General features: G+C 37.1%; 1 protein-coding gene across 12 annotated transcripts in view; it reads left to right on the forward strand.

Moving 5' to 3' along the window:
* The window catches only part of LOC127420801 (microtubule-actin cross-linking factor 1-like), a 223,513-nt gene that overhangs the window by 69,024 nt on the left and 136,626 nt on the right, over positions 1 to 17,863 (forward strand). For 8 of the 12 annotated variants that reach the window (XM_051663336.1, XM_051663344.1, XM_051663339.1 and 5 more), the window contains exon 1: positions 8,054 to 8,198. The exons of 2 other annotated variants lie outside the window; for them this stretch is intronic. In XM_051663336.1, coding sequence (XP_051519296.1) covers positions 8,069 to 8,198 — 130 coding nt within the window. In that variant the 5' untranslated portion in view covers positions 8,054 to 8,068. Of the gene's footprint in view, positions 1 to 7,838; positions 8,199 to 16,823; positions 17,024 to 17,863 lie in introns of those variants that run through there. 2 more of the 12 variants (XM_051663345.1, XM_051663341.1) reach the window with 2 other exon arrangements.

A 17,863-nucleotide genomic window follows, 5' to 3' on the forward strand; every position in this document is an offset into this window, starting at 1 on the left:
TTTTTCTATGCCATGGTTTGATGCATTTTTAATTCTCTTTTTTTATTTGACACTTTTTTTTTAATGCAATCACAATGTTTAATATTCCGACAAGTAAAGCACTTTGAGCAGCATTTTATATATGAAATACATCAATTATACAAAAAAATTTAATATTATATTAATAGTAATAGTTTACTTTTTTTTTATTATTTTTTTTTTTTATATAAAAGTTAAAGACAAAATTCACCTCCTAATCTTCCACTCCTATTGTGCAAAGGCATAAATATCCAGTCCCACACAGATTGCCAAATAATGTGTTATCTATTTGTTGAACAAAAGTATTTATTTTTTACCACAATTTTTTTTTTTTTTTTTTTTTTTTTATGCATTAACTTCAGAATTTGGATTTGTTAATTTGGATTTGAAATCGGAAGGAAATTGGTACTTTAATGCACCAAAGTGGCATTCAACTGATCACAAAGTATAGTCAGGACATTACTGATGTAAAAAACAGCACCATCACTATTTGAAAAAAGTCATTTTTGATCAAATCTAGACAGACCCCATTTCCAGCAGCCATCACTCCAACACCTCATCCTTGAGTAATCATGATAAATTGCTAATTTGATACTAGAAAATCACCTGTCATTATATCAAACATAGTTGAAAGCTATTTGGTTCATTAAATGAAGCTTAACATTGTCTCTGTGTTTGTTTTTGAGTTGCCACAGTCTGCAATAGACTGGCATGTCTTAAGGTCAATATTAGGTCAAAAATGGCAAAAAAGAAACAGTTTTCTCTAGAAACTCATCAGTCAATCATTGTTTTGAGGAATGAAGGCTATACAATGCTTGAAATTGCCAAACAAATGAAGATTTCATACAAAGGTGTGCACTACAGTCTTCAAAGACAAAGGACAACTGGCTCTAACAAGGACAGAAAGAGATGTAGAAGGCCAGATGTACAACTAAACAAGAGGATAAGTACATCAGAGTCTCTAGTTTGAGAAATAGACGCCTCACATGTCCTCAGCTGACAGCTTCATTAAAAATCATGTACAACAGTAAAGAGAAGACTTAGGGGTGCAGGCCTTATGGGAAGAATTGCAAAGAAAAAGCCACTTTTGAAACCGAAAAACAAAAAGAAAAGGTTAGAGTGGGCAAAGAAACACAGACATTGGACAACAGATCATTGGAAAAGAGTGTTATGGATCTTAACCCCTTTGAGCTTTTGTGGGATCAGCTAGACTGTGAGGTGCTTGAGAATCGCCCGATAAGACAGCCACATCTATGGCAAGTGCTACAGGAAGTGTGGGGTGAAACGTCACCTGAGTATCTGGACAAACTGACAGCTAGAATGCCAAGGATCTGCAAAGCTGTCGTTGCTGCACGTGGAGGATTTATTTTATGAGAACTCTTTGAAGTAGTTCAATTTGTAATGGTAATTTTTCACGTTATTAATGTCCTGACTATACATTGTGATCAGTTGAATGCCACTTTGGTGAATAAAAGTACCAATTTCTTTCCATAAGAGCAAAATCTGTACATTATTCCAAACTACTGGCTGCCAGTGTATATACAGTTGAAGTCAGAAGTACAGACACTTAGGTTTAAGTCATTATACCTCATTTTTTTAACCACTCCACAGATTTAATATTAGCAAACTATAGTTTTGGCAAGTCGATTAGGACATCTACTGTTTGCATGACACAAGTAATTTTTCCAACAATTGTTTACAGACAGATTGTTTCACTTTTAATTGACTATCACAATTCCAGTGGGTCAGAAGCTTACATACAAAATTCCAGAAAATGATGTCAAGCCTTTAGACAATTAGCTTCTGATAGGAGGTGTACTGAATTGGAGGTGTACCTGTGGATGTATTTTAAGGTCTACCTTCAAACTCAGTACCTCCTTGCTTGGCATCATGGGAAAATCAAAAGAAATCAGCCAAGAACTCAGAAAAAAAATTGTGGACCTCCACAAGTCTGTTTCATCCTTGGGAGCAATTTCCAAATGCCTTAAGGTAACATGTTCATCTGTACAAACAATAGTATGCAAGTATAAACATCATGGGACCATGCAGCCATCATACCGCTCAGGAAGGAGACGCATTCTGTCTCCTAGAGATGAACGTAGTTTGGTGCGAAAAGTGCAAATAAATCCCAGAACAACAGCAGAGGACCTTGTGAAGATGCTGGAGGAAACAGGTAGACAAGTATCTATTTCCACAGTAAAGTGAGTCCTATATTGACGTAACCTTAAAGACTGCTCAACAAGGAAGTAGCCACTGCTCCAAAACCACCATAAAAAAGCCAGACTACAGTTGGCAAGTGCACATGGGGACAAAGATCTTACTTTTTTAGAGAAATGTCCTCTGGTCTAATGAAACAAAAACTGTTTGGCCATAATAAATGTCGTTATGTTTGGAGGAAAAAGGGTGAGGCTTGCAAGCCAAAGTACATTATCCCGAACATGAAGCATGGTGGTGGCAGCATCATGTTGTGGGGGTGCTTTGCTGCAGGAGGGACTGGTGCACTTCACAAAATAGATGGCATCATGAGGAAGGAAAATTATGTGTATATATTGAAGCAACATCGCAAGACATTAGCCAGGAAGTTAAAGCTTGGTTGCATGGGTCTTCCAAATGAACAATGACCCCAAGCATACCTCCAAAGTTGTGGCAAAATGGCTTAAGGACAACAAAGTCAAGGTATTGGAGTGACCATCACTAAGCCCTGATCTCAATCTGATAGACAATTTGTGGGCAGAACTGAAAAAGCATGTGTGAGCAAGGAGGCCTACAAACCTGAATCAGCTACACCAGTTCTGTCTGGAGGAATGGGCCAAAATTCCTGCAACATTTTGCGAGAAGCTTGTGGAAGACTACCCAAAACATTTGACCCAAGTCAAACAATTTAAAGGCAATGCTACCAAATACTGACAAAGTGTATGTAAACTTCTTACCCACTGGGAATGTGATGAAAGAAATAAAAGCTGAAATAAATCATTATCCTGACATTTCACTTTCTTAAAATAGTGATCCTAACTGACCTAAGACAGACAAAGTTTTGTACGATTAAATGTCAGAAAAACTGAGTTTAAATGTATTTGGCTAAGGTGTATGTAAACTTCTGACTTCAACTGTGTGTTTGTGTATGTATATGTATGTATATGTGTGTGTGTGTGTGTGTATGTATGTGTGTATATATATATATATACACACACACACACACACACACACTACCGTTCAAAAGTGTGGGGTCACTTGCCTGAAATGTTTCTCATGATCTTAAAAATCTTTTGATCTGAAGGCGTATGTTTAAATGTTTGAAATTAGTTTTGTAGTCAAAAATATAATTGTGCCACCATATTAATTTATTTAATAACAAAACAAAGATTTTATTAAAAAAATTTTTTTGAAATGGATGACTTGGACCGAATAATTAAGAAAAGCAGCCATTAAGTGCCCAACATATAGATGGGAACTCCTTCAATACTGTTTAAAAAGCATCCCAGGGTGATACCTCATGAAGCTGGTTGAGAAAATGTCAAGAGTACATGTCTGCAAAATCTAGGCAAAGTGTGGCCACTTTGAAGATGCTAAAATATAACATAGTTTTGATTTTGGATTTTTTTTTTAGTCACAACATAATTCCCATATTTCTATTTCTATTATTTCATAGTTGTGATGACTTTACTATTATTCTAAAATGTGAAGAAAAAAAATACAAAAAATAAAGAATGAGTAAGTGACCCTAAACTTTTGAATGGTAGTGTATATACATACATACACACACACTTTTATACTTTATATACATATATAAATATATACCTATTTTAGGCTTTTTTTGTATGTGTGACACTCCAGATGCGGGATAAAACATGTCAACACCGCAAAATTGTTTCTGAAAAGATTCCACAGAGCTGCTTCATTCATGTAATATTCTGTGTATACTTGGACTCTGGACAAAATGTTTGTGCAGACTAGACAGTCTGAAGGTGGTGAGATTAAACCCTGTGTTAAGCTTTGCCTCTTCAACGTGTTTGTGTGTATTTGTGCACAAGCATGTGTCTGTGTGTGTGTATTTTTAGCAGTGTTACAGTGCTGTCTGCTCTGTAGGATCCTTAGGTCAACCCTTGTGTTAAATCATTCTAGAGCTAAGTTTGTTGTAATCTTTTAATGGCAACTTCAGGCATATTTAAACAGGGCTGGGTAAGACATGCTGTGTGAAATCACTTGTTACTCTGCAGCACGCCAGTCAGTATCAATAACTTAATTATGATTATAATAATAGAATACGATTCTATTGAAATTCATCTTGCGTTTGTCTGGCCTGTGTTTTTTCAGCTTTTGCAGTCTTTAAACATCATTGTTTGGAAATCAGGTTTATGTATTTAAATTCCATTTTGACCAGTTGCCGTGTGGTTTTTCCTGTTCCTTCAAAGTTGTTGTTGTGCACAGTTTCTGTGTTGCTTCACCTTTGGCATGTCTGGAGGATTACTGACATCTTTCGTCATTACCAGTCAGATGATGGGTAACTGATCTGAGTCCAGCTGGGACAGGTACAGTGATGTGACTTCTTGTAAAATGTGGCTTGTTAATGGCATGAGCAGTGGCAGCGGTGCTATGACTTTTACCACACTGTCCCCTATCTGATTTTCGTGGTATTACAGGTAACATAAAGCCAGCATAATGAAAATAGTTAAGCAGGTTATTAATTTGGTAAGTTTTTTTTATTTGGAGTGCTATTGTTTTCTTCACAATAAAAATGATTTCAATTTTGAACCCACTCAAATTTTGATGGAATAATGGGAAATGTACCTACCAATTCCAAACATTCTTAATTGGTTACGGAAACTGACAGAGGAATAGACTGATGGGAAAAACTTTTGCCCTTACAGGACAATGATGCTACCTGTGAAAGTGCTTTAAAAATAAGCTGACAGAATTCTCTTTTTTGAGCCATATTGTTCATGAGTGCGCTAGCTACAGTTTTATCACAGCATTATTCCTTCCGTCTGTCTCCCTATGCCCTGCCTTTTTTGCGGTCAGCATATTTCCTTTGAACTTGTGTTGGATTTGGAGGAGGAACACATGAACTAAACAGAAATGGTGATGACATATTTTAGTATGAGAACACCAAATTTTATTTTGGTGAAGAGTCAGCCAGCTTGTTGAATTTCATTTTTGTAATTTTCAAGTGATTGAGACAGATGGCTGTGTGTTTGTGTGTGTGTGTGTGTGTGTGTGTGTGTGTGTGTGTGTGTGTGCGAGCAACTGCATGCCTGCCTGCGTGCGTGTCAGAGAAGTGGGAGAGAAATAGAGTGTAAGATATAAGATTAGTCTTAGTTGCTATAATTGATTACAGTAAATGTACGGTTTGCATGTCCTGCAGTGATACCTATCACAATATGGTATTTGTTCCTATGTGTTTTCTCTGCAGTTTTTTAATTTGCATAGTTTATTCATAGTCTTAAACACTAATTAAGTCACAGCACAGTCCATTTCCTTCTCTCTGTATTTCTCTGTCAGATTACCTCCCTCCTTTCTCTCTGTATGTATACTATATCTGTTTCGTTCCCTCTGGGAAATGCCTTTTCTTACAGCTCACCTCTGAGATTCATGTGTCATAAGCTGTTTGTTTAGTAGTTGTGCGCAGTGTTCTTGGCAAACATTCATCATTGTGTTTCTTCTGCCTTACCAGCAGCATTTGATCTGGATTGATCTGGGTTTTCCATGCTGTTTGTTTCTTATCAGTATGAGTATTGCAGTTTTTCCTGTGCCGGTGCTGAATTTACATCACCACGGCAACAGAACAAATATTATATTACATTGCAATATGCAATAATTTTATATATATATATATTCGTATTATTTTATGTAGGATGGATGGAGATTATGTCACTATATTTAAGTGTATGCTGCTTTATGGCTCATTAAGTTTTTCATGATCTCCAGCAGTCAGACTCTTGCCTGGGGGGCCCCTGTTTTTTATTTGAGAACTAGAAGTGAGAGTAGAACACACGCAGCCTTAAAGGAATAGTTCACCCAAAATGAAAATTCTCTCATTTACTCAACCTCATGCCATCCCAGATACAGCAGAACAATTTTTTAGAAGAATATTTTAGCACTGTTTGTCCATACAATGCAAGAGAGTGGTGGTCAGAATTTGTAGCTCCATAAATCACATTAAGGAACAATAAAAGTAATCCATATGACTCGTGTTTAAATCTATATCTTCAGAAGCAATATAATAGGTGTGGGTGAGAAACAGATCAATATTTAAGTCCTTCTCACCCACACCTTTTATATTGTTTCTGAAGATATGGATTTAAACACTGGAGTCATATGGATTACTTCTAAGTTTCCTTTGTTATTTTTGGAGCTACAAATGTCTGATCACCATTCACTTGCATTGTAAGGACTGAAATATTCTTCTAAAAATCCTAATTTTTGTTCTGCTGAAGAAAGAAAGTCATACACATTTGGGATGGCATAAGGCATGAGTAAATGATGAGAGAATTTTCATTTTTGGGTGAACTATCCCTTTAATAACAGGATTCTCTTATGTGTACATTTTTACATTACACCTCCTGTAGGGTTTGTTTTTTTCACATACTGTATGTAACCAGGATGTCAACCCCAGGGTCCATGTGGTTAACACTGCTACTGCAGATTTACAGTTGTTACTCATAGCACACTTACCTTTTTGTATTTTTTTAATCTCCTTTTTGTCACGCCATATCCCTTCTTTTTGTAAAGTCCCTTTCTTTCCTTTTCTTTCCCCCTTTTCACTTTTTAAAGATACAATACCACTACAGTCAGAGAATGAGATGATGAGCACTGAATGGTTATCTGTGATTGCACAGATGGAGGATTCTGGTAACAGATGATTGGATGTCCCTCATTTGGGCACAGAACTTTATGACACCTTCCAATAAGTCATGAGACTAATGTGTTCACCTGTCACTGCAAAACCACAAAGATTCTGGCGATTACACATGCTATTGCACACATCTTTGAACAAACCCAGAAGCAAACCAGTACAAGCAGCATAGACACCATCTGTGCCCAGTTTAAGGTCAGCTTTAAATACTACCATTTACAGTCATTTTCTCCTACTCTCCACATTTCCCCATTTCTCGCTCTCATAGACAAACAATTAAAGTAAGACCCCCAGATGCTTTGACTGTACAGTTAGTCATGCTGAATCACTGTGCTGTGATCACATACATACATTGTTCCCAGTGTTTCATGGGCAAACACGGCTGTTGGTGCAAGAACGGCTCTGTAATACCATGTACAGTTAGCTCTCATGTCATTCGCACATTCAGTGAATGTAAATCAGCCCAAATGAGATCATAGGAATGGCTGCCACACAACCATTAACACTATTTGCCTCTTTGCTCTCTGGACAAATGCACCATTCACAAAGGATGCTCTCCGTAGAAGATATCCTGTAAATATGGAAGAGAGTCGAAGTGCTTACTCATAGCAACAGAGATACACATGCATAAACAGAAGCACATGTTGACATACATGCAGCATGAAGATATACTCATGCAGAAGTTCAGACTCATACAGGAAGGATGAACTGCAATGTGGTCTGACATAGAGAAGGGAAACCTTGTTACTTTTAGTTTTTATTTGTTCATGCCAAGTTCGGATTATAATGGCTCTTAGAGCGATAGCTAAAAGTATGTTGCTTGTTTCACAGGAAAGGAATTCAGTGTAAGAGTGTCAGAGAGAGAGAGGAGGGACTGAAGAAAGAGGAAGGCTAAGTTAGATGGTTAGTCTCAGCAGCTGCTTTATCAAAGCAGGTAAACTTTGAAAGAAAGCAAAACGTTGCGTAGAGTTTGATTTATTTTTCATAATTATTTTCTGATCTTAAAGCTTTAGAACTATAGAAAGAAAGTAGGGAATTCAAAGAAAGGATGCTTAAAAGGATGCATGCAGTGGATGCGTAGTTAGACTGACAAACACATTAATAAGAAAGAGAATTGCACATTTAATTCTGTTTTCGGAATTTAAGCAGATTTTTTAAACGTCATTCTTTTGGAAAACACAAACTTTTGATCAAGCAATGGACCCTTTTGATCCAGCTGTGCTCACGCCACTGCTTTTTATGGCAGCTCACCTATTGATGGCAACTGGAGTATGGCTGTATCGTAGACGCCGGGACAGACATGCCCGAAATGCTGTTTACCTTGATGGTAATGTTAATGGTCTTTCAACTTTCCCTCTCTCTCTCTGTGTCTCTCGCTAGCTGTCTGTCCCTTTCTTTCTCTGGAAGGGAATCTCCCAGCGTCTTGTTTCCTCTTTGGGCTCCGCCTCTTTCTGTAACCCTGTTGCTTTTGCATTAAGTACATTGGATGCACTGTTTCTTGTGTGGAGATTTTTGTCCATACAGATGTACTGAAAATTATAGGGTAGAGCTGAACAATTAACCAAAAATAAAATCGAGATCGTGACATGACCCAGTGCGATTTTCAAACCGCAAGGGCTGCGATTTTATTAAATAAATAGATAGTCTCAACACACTGCCCGCTGTGCTGCGCCTATGTGCACGGCTGTTTGTCTGTAGTGGGTAGTGCTTTGATAAATACATGTAAATTGGATCATTGTATTACATATGTGGTTTCAGAGTGGTTCTGTGCTCTATACTCACAAATTCTATCTATCTGGTGCCCTGAGTGACATATGTGCTCTGAGTTCAGTTTGGTGTGCTAACATGCACTGAGCGCATTATTTGAAGCAGCCCAGATTTATGTTAGTTGCACATTTGCATAATTTCACACACCTCTGTGTTTGGCCGCTTCTATTTACTATACACATTTAAAATAACCTAATGAGAGCTGGTTTTTGTTGACAGCAAGGCAGATTAGAGCATTTTACTGCATTAAAAGGCTGTTGTCAGCTCAGCTACAAACAACAGAAACCTCCGTCCCTTCAGTTTTCATAATAAAAGATTCCACCAAAATAAAGGCTTTAGGGTTTAAAGGGATAGTTCACTCAAAAATGAAAATTCTCTCATCAGTTACTCACCCTCATGCCATTCTAGATGTTTATGACTTTTTTTCTTCTGCTGAACACAAATTATGATTTAAGAAAAATGTTTCAGCTCTGTAGGTCCATACAATGCAAGTGAATGGGTGCCAAAATTTTGACGCTCCAAAAAGCACATAAAGGCATCATAAAAGTAATCCATATTACTCCAGTGTTTAAATCCATATCTTTATAAGTGATATGATAGGTGTTGGTGAGAAACAGATAAATATTTCAGTCCTTTTTTTGCTATAAATTCTTCTCCCTGCCCAGTAGGGGGCAGTATGCATGAAAAATGTGAATCACCAAAAACACAAGAAGAAGAATTTGAAAGTGATCTGTTTCTCACCCTCACCTATCATACCACTTCTGAAGACATTGGTTTAACCACTGGAGTTTTATGGATTACATTTATGCTGATTTTTCTTTTTTTTTTTTTTTTTTTTGGAGCTTCAAAAGTTTGACACCCATTCACTTGCATTGTATAGACCAAAAGAGCTGAAAAATTCTTCTAAAAGTTTTAATTTGAGTTCGGCAGAAGAAAGAACTATTCCTTTAACCGAACTGCATAGTAAGTCAAGAAATTATCAAAGAAATAAATAACTATTGAATAATAATAATAAAATTAAATTATTATAGTAATAAAGATAATTATTATTATACCAATAATATATTTCTAAAACTATTTCTTAACTAACTTTACATTATTATTATTGCAATAATATAATATTCAAGTTGACTGGGTTAAAAAAAAAACTAATGATGAAAAGTGAACTGACCCTTTCACAAATTTTCACAAAATCTTTGTTTGTTTGTTTTGTTTTTTTTTTTTTTTTTTTTTTTAACAAAGGAGACAGATGCCATGTGATTGTAATGTTTTTTCTCCCCTCTGTTTCACTGTCTTATTTATTTATTTAGTTTGGTTCTTTTTAGAGGACTCAAGTGTGAACACACTTTCTAGAAAAATGTTTCCGGCCAGCAGTAAAGCATGGACAAAACATGATTACATTTTTGTTAAATGGAATTTTTTTTTTTTTTTTTTTTTATGTTTATCATACCGCAGGTCAAATTGCAATCGCAATTTTATTCAAAATAATCGCAATTAGATTTTTTTTTGTCCAAATCGTTCAGCCCTATTATAGGGTAGTTTTGAATTTGTGCTGGGTTTTGACACTTGTCAGTGTATTGCAATGCAGTATGTTATTTTACAGTCTCACAAGGTACTGTTTATAATCGGCCTCACACCGAGTGTTAAACTAACATGTAAACATTACTTGCAGCTCTTCTGTTATTTATGCTCTTAGCTCACTGTCATTTGCCTGATTTAGTACAGTTGATGACAGACAGGGAGGCTCAAGTAAATTGAGTGATGGAGATTGGTGTGTCCATTCCGGTGGGGCTGAGTAGGGTTACATGGTATACTGTAGTGGTCGACCCAGGGGCGGACTACGATTAAAAAGTGGCCCTGGACTTTCTGACCCAGAGCAGCCCACCAAACCCGGCCTGCAACACACCATAACACACCGGCTCTTTTAGGTGCTGTGACAAGTCAGCATTTCTTAAAAGTTTTAAAGATCTTAATCACCTTTCAACTTTTTTCTAGAAGTGCAAATAAACTATTGTCTTAATATGAGGTTGTGGCAACAAAAAATATAATAATAATATATTATCTATGTATATATAGCTATACAAGATCATAAAATGTTGTTTCAAATAATTAGATGAAGAAAGTATCACACAGCAGGACACTGTTGACAGTGCTTAAAAAAAAAAAAAGAAAACAAAATTGGCCAGAATATGTACATATATAAATATAAACAAATATAAATATATGTAAAACAAAATAAACATACCTCTTAAAGTGTAGAACTTTGCAGATATTTTGCAGATTAATTGCTCATATTTTCACTCTATGTGAGTTTGTTGCGTCTTTATGTCTGCAGTGTTTTAATTCCTTCTCCAGATTATTCTTGAGAAAAAGTGAAAAGCCCTATGCTTTGACAAGTGTTGTTTCTGCTATCCTTTAAACAAAGTAAGCCTCGAAGACTCAAATAGCCACAAAGTAATATTTTTCAAGACTTATTTTCCGCATTTTTATCATTATTCAGCAAGCCGCACTTCAGCTCATAGCTTTACTGTTTGCAGATTTTATGTATGCTGTTGTTATTGTATTTGTTGTAACTTGCAATTATTTGTCATTTTGTGATTATTCAGTGCTCATCTTATACTTAATATGTTGTCTTTGGTTCACCATTATTGTGATTTGTATATCAAATAATGCGGTCCTGGCGAGGTACGAAATTGATGCGCACAAATGGAAATGCGCTATGATGTATGTGCTAAGTCATTTCAAAGTAAAAGTAATTTCAGTTTTTCAAAATAAAAGCCATTGTTTTGGCGTTACCTTACAGATTTTGTAGAATATTCACTCTGTAATGGGGTCCGCACGGGCATGTTGGAACCCAGGGTGGCTGCCTATATCACCTGTAGGACGAATTACCAAATTACTCAGCGGCCCACTGGGAAAACGCCCGGTGCTTCCAATGGCCAGTCCGCCCCTGGTTCGACCAATATATCACTGAGGCCGATAAATCGGCCGATATTCTGACTTTTTTAATTATCACATCGGCCAATAAATTTTCCTGGTTGGCCAATTTGTCTCTTGAGGGCATTGAAAATCGCCAGCTTCATGTGAAGCGACTGAGACATGTAAACAACCGGTCAGAATTCATTTTGTTGTTATGTGCCATCCTGTTACTACAATAATAGACCGGTGTGCAACAAACTCATTTAAACAGTCCGCATATCAGAGCCACGGCAGACGCATTTGTGCACATAATATTAAAGTGCTTGCCTGTTTCATTCTCCCTCTCTCTCCTCAAAAGTTCCCTGTAACTTTTAACTGTAAAACGAATATCATATTCCGTCTGCAAATATGCGCTTATCTCGTTTAAACAGATGTAATAAACAAACCTCACAAAACTTCAGCAGATCTGAAGGAGTGCTTCATTTATTTACCTCTAAAGCATGTATTCTATCAGCCTCTCCTCAACAGTTCCATGTAACTTTTAACTTTCTTTTCTAATGAAAAAAGGCAAAAATCAATATATAAAATTTATCAAATAAAACTTATTTTACATACCATTTGCAAATATGCAGATATCTAGTTTAAACAGATGTAATTCATGAACCTCATGAAAATCCAGTGTTTTCTTCCCGTCGAGCGCTCCTCTTATATCTTCCTCTGAAGCGCGTATTGCATCAGCCAGAATCAAAACTTCAGGATTAGGATCAAAAGTTCCTCTGATTCACAGATCATTATGATCAATCCGTGACAATCGAAGCAGGCGATCCAGGCCATTTAAACTGTCAGGAGATTGCTACTCTCGCTGGATCCGCACGATTGCATGAATGCAACTTCAAAGTAAAAGCGCTTAATGTGTGCTATAAGTAAATGTCTTATTCACTATGCACTGTATGTACAGTATTGTTTGATTCTGTATTTTTTGAGAAAATGCGATTGCTAATGTGGACATGTCATCCATGGTTGCTGGGCTACTGTGTGTAATGTTATTTCCTTCTTCCTAATATATTCACAATTTCTTCATGTGCAAATAAATTACTAAAATTTGATGACTAAGCAGAAATCAAAAGAAACTGCTATCTACCATTTAAAATACAATATTATTATTTTTTTCTTTTTTACAAAGTTATTTTTGTATGAAATTGAGTAAATAGTGCTATAAGAGTTTATAATTTATTTATTTTTTTTAGCAATTTTATGTTTGTCATTTACTATATTAAATTGTGTGATATATCAGCATTGTATCGGCCTATCGGCCACCCTGCTCTCTGGATATTGTCATCGGTCACTGGTGCCACTTTAGTGTCATGGTACCCAAGCCTCAAAAAACTGACAGCAGCACAGTATTCTTTAACTGTAATGTTACCTGAAAATAACTATTTGGGCTGAGTGATTGACAAGAATCACAATTGTCAGTTACGTATTTCCCTTGATATTGTAAGTTCGATTCATTTTGAATAACATAATTTGTGTTAATTTTATTTTGTGTAGTGCATCTGCATACCACAATCTTTATAGGCTGTGTTCCTGAATAAGGCCAACTTTATTAACTGTTTTATATATCTGTAAATCAAGGCAGTGCCTAAATTGTTATCTTCACATTGGCCCTGTCAGCATTAAAAAAAAATCACATTTTGAATAAACTATACACAGAATGTAGGCAACGGACATACTGTATATGCAATAGGTTACAATATTCAACTGCTGCAAAAAAAAATTATATTTATTAAAAACAAAATTGATGCAACAAGAGTAGACCTAAACGAAATTCTGTAATTGGCACTTTTTTCAGGCAGCTGTATTTGTAATCCTGATTATTTGTATTAGATTAATTGTGCAGTCCTAATGACAATTATGTCATCATTTACTAAATTTCTTGTCGTTCCAAGCCCATATGACTTACTTTCTTCTGTGGAACACAAGAAGAGAAATTTTGAAGAATGCTGGTATTGAATACTTGGTATTGGCATTGTAATTCAATTGATATTATACCATAATATGTAATTTAAGGTATTATGACAAACCTAGGGCAGAGTTTGGTAGAAGTGGCCAAATCTGACTGTCTGTCACCACTTAACTCTCATGTGACTTGATCTGTGGAAATGTCTGTAAGTGGATATGGCAGCCTGGGATGCTGTTATTTTGGATTATTTGCACCTATGCATACTGTATGTGTATGAGAGTAAGCAAGTTATTGGTCATGCAAGATCTGTTCCCAAGTGTGTCTTGAGTATTCTGTTCCGAGAGAATGAAAAAAGGGAAAGAAACACAATACTGCTACACAGAGTTTATTATTAGCTACAGCAGGAAGTGTAGCAGTACATGGGTGTGGGTAAAGCATTAGGGTTGGGCCCATTTTATTATTATTCTATTTGTATGTGTCTGTCTGTGTATGTTTTGTGCTGACAACCACCTTTTGTCCTTGGTGTTGCACCCTACTCTATGTTAATACAAGTGTGGTAAACCTCAAATCTTTGTGCATTATTTGGTACACAAATCCAAAACAAACTCAATATGGAGTTCTGCACACTCTTATGCATCAATCTCAGTATCCTGTTTGGCCATTGCTTGTCTGAGTCTCACCACAACACCTCTAATAGACTTTGTTTTAATGGGTCTTAGTACTTCGGCTCCTCCCTCAGAGGCTTACTGCTACAGTCCCAGCACCCCTTTATCTCTGGGAATTAGTCCTTAATGATATTTTAGACTTTCACTTTTACTGCTGTATTGTGATATGTATGTTGTAGATGCAGCTTGTGTTTGTGGTTAGTGGTAATGGTTCAGGATTTATGTAAACTCTGATGGTCTGTAATTAGTTTCGCCCAAGAACTTTTTATCCATTGCTACTATGTGCCATCCTTTTATTTTGAGGCAAATATTCTCACTAAGCAAATCCAATCCAATAACAAATTTATCTCCAAACCATTAAGCCTCTCCAAACCAACACGTATCTCTCCAAACCTTCAGAAATTGTGATCTTGCAAAACTTCCAGTTTCCTGTTAAAGCCTAACCTATAATTTCCAAGTGGACAACCATCACCAATCAAACAGACAGTCAACACAAATATTGATGAAATGTAGTAGTAATAATAATAATAATAATAATAATAATACAATTTAACCTAACCAAGTCAAGCAAAAAGGAACAAACAAATACATCCCAGATGAGCCCCCATTTTCAGGACTTTCCCTTGTGTATTTATTTCTTGGGACACATAAGCCTACCAAGTCATCCCAGAACACATTGCAAAAATTTGATAAATGTGTTTGGGATCTTGACCCATATTCTGTGATAATCAGCATACTGAAGACTGTACTCCATATGTTACTGTGCTAACTAGGTTTGGATTCACTCATCAGAGGCCCATGGTCACAAAGAAGGAGCCCAAATTTAATAAGACCTAATCGGATGAGGCAGCCTGGCATGGGGCAGCGAGAAGAGTGGACATGAGCTGTGCTAGCCTCTGAGTGCCACCATGAAGAGCGCAAGCGAGAGATCAAGTGTAACGCAAGGCTAAAAATTAAGATGAATGAAAGAGAGGGGAATCTGTGCTTAGAAAACTGCAAAACAGAAAGAGAAGATGCAGAGGAAGGATTTCTGTTCATCTGGACCTGATGAGTGATTAGATGTGATGACCACAGAGACGGGGAGGGAAAGAGAGAGAGGAGGGATAAGCACTCTGTGTGGCATTAGAAGCATAAGCTCTGTCTGGTATTTATAATTCAGAGGGACGCAGGAGGAGACAACAGAACAACAACGTAAAAAAATCAGATAAGAGACGGGGAATACAGAAGAAAGGAGTGAATGCAACTACTGGAGGAAAAGATAAAGATGACAGGACTTGCCTGCCTTCTGTCTCTTTAACAAATGAGGAGGAAGGAACTAAGAAAAGTCCCAGCTGTCTTGTAACTTTGATCGTGTTTATGAGTGAATGTTCCTGATAGACCAGGTGTGTGCGTGCAACTGTCTAAGGATAATCAGGGTCTTTCCTACTTTGCACTCGGAATCATTGCAGGGATTTAATGATCTATTTAACCAGGAAATTGTGAGATCAAATGTCATGTCAGTGTGTCGGATCACTTCTGACTGCTGATTGGCTGTGGCTCTGTGTTTGGTTGCAGCTTAATGAGATCATGTTAGCATCTCGGTAGTTACTTCACTGCCTATGTTTAGCTGACTCACACATTTGCGATTGCAGCAAAGGACCCTGTTTCTGCAATTTGTGATGACGCAAAGAGCAAAAAAGACTTTATTCACTCCTGTTCTGTTTCTTCTGTTGTTCTTTTCCAGTCTATTTATTCATTCCCAAATTTCCCCAGATTACCCCTTTTGCAGGGATACACACACTTTCACTTTTACTTTCACTTTCATTCTGGTTTTCCCCTCAGTTCTGTTATGCATTCTGAGAGCTCTGTTGAGGGAGTGATGATGGTGTAACGGCTTGACAAGAAGCACACCCGAATGCTCTCTCATATCTCTGTGAGTTTACTGCAAAACTCAGTCATCGTATTGAAGACATCGATAGGATCAAGTCACTCTGCATCACAAGACTATTTATGATATGGACCTTTAATTCACTTGCATGATGTTTTCAAAGACCTAGTTCCTTTGGGTTTTGTGCAATTTCAAGGTAAGGACGCTGCTTTGGGTATGGTGCTTGCATGACATCATTGTTGGAATTGGAACACCAGATCACAATCACCAAACTGCAGATGAAATCATCTTGGAGGCACGCTTCCTGATCTCATCATATTGTTGCAAGGACTTCCTAACAACAGTTCAGTGGAGCATGATCTAATCAGAGAAGCAACCCCTAATTTCATATTTTCTGGTTAACTTCTGAACAAAATTAAAGAGACTTGAGAGATATGAGAGATTAAATGTGAGAGGTAAAAGAAGAGCACTCTTTACTGCATTTATGATAGATCTTACCTCAAAAAGAGGGCGAGAGTGATTGAAAGTGGGGGGGGGGGGGAGTGGCGTCAGTCCTTATTAGTTGTGAGGGAGGAGCTCTGATAGAGTTTGACATGCACGTGTGAGCCAAGCTGTTCCTTTGAGCTGAGCTTTGATATGGCTGCAACGGCGAGACTTGCAAGTGAAGCGGTAGAACGTGGGAAGCTACATATAGACGGAAGGAGGAAGTAAATAGATCTTTGCCTTTTCCTCAAGAGTGTGGACTTGCTTTTCAACTCTGTGACTGAGAGATTTCCCAGGATTGCCCATCAGAGTGTGTTTGGATTAAAGGTGCAAAAAGCCACACTTAGGAACATGTCAGGAAAATGAAGGGAAAGGTAGATCATTCTGGAAATCAAAAGGAATAAAACTCCAAAAACAAATCAAAATGTGGCCTGATTATTACACTGAAAGGACCCTCAATGCTCGTCTGCACATGCTCATGTGCTGTGCAGGTCAGTTTCTGTTTGTGTATCTGTGTGTATTTCGTCACCTAGTCACATGGACACTGTGATTTGTGTGTTATTATGTTTGCTCCTTGCTGATGTGTGCCCACTGTTGTATTGATGGTGTATGTATTGTGGTATTTACCCACATGTCTTGAGTGTGAACATGAGGGGATGTGTTTCTGTACCCTGTTTGCACAGCGTAGGGTGTGTAAAGCAACACACAATGACACACTGTAGTGAGGAATGAGAGCATGTGCCACTCTGTGACAATCACAGACACATGGGTAACGATGTCACAAGCAAAATAAGTCTCACTGAGACTAAACAAGTCACATATACTTACTTTTTAAAATACTTTTGCAATGTGTGTGTGTGTGTGTGTGTGTTTGTATTAGATCCAGTGACTGTCAAAGTGTGTGTGTGTTACATAGAGAAACTTAAAGGTGTGTTTCCTGTACTTGCCCTGACAAAATACTTGGTGCTCATCATTAAGCTATTACACCTAAAACTCTCAGAAATTCTGTTCTGTTGACGTTAGATTGAAATAGATACAAATTCCCACAGTATAAGAGAAACATGTTTGAATGAAGAAGTCATTTTGGGACAGAAAAAAATTGGTTACACTTTACAATAATGTTCTATAACATTAGTTAATGTATTAGTTAATGTTAACCAAAACAACCGTAAGTGTTGACAAAAATGTGATTTGCAAGGTAATTCTACAACTCTTGTGTGTGTATATTGTGTGTTTGTGAAAAGGATCTGTTTTTTAGTTCGCGTACATTAGTGGCTGGCCATTATGGGTTTTTATTGACTAATGCTGATATTTGGAGGAAGAGTGGTTGA

Source organism: Myxocyprinus asiaticus, chromosome 30 (assembly GCF_019703515.2).
Source record: "Myxocyprinus asiaticus isolate MX2 ecotype Aquarium Trade chromosome 30, UBuf_Myxa_2, whole genome shotgun sequence".
NCBI lineage: Eukaryota > Metazoa > Chordata > Actinopteri > Cypriniformes > Catostomidae > Myxocyprinus > Myxocyprinus asiaticus.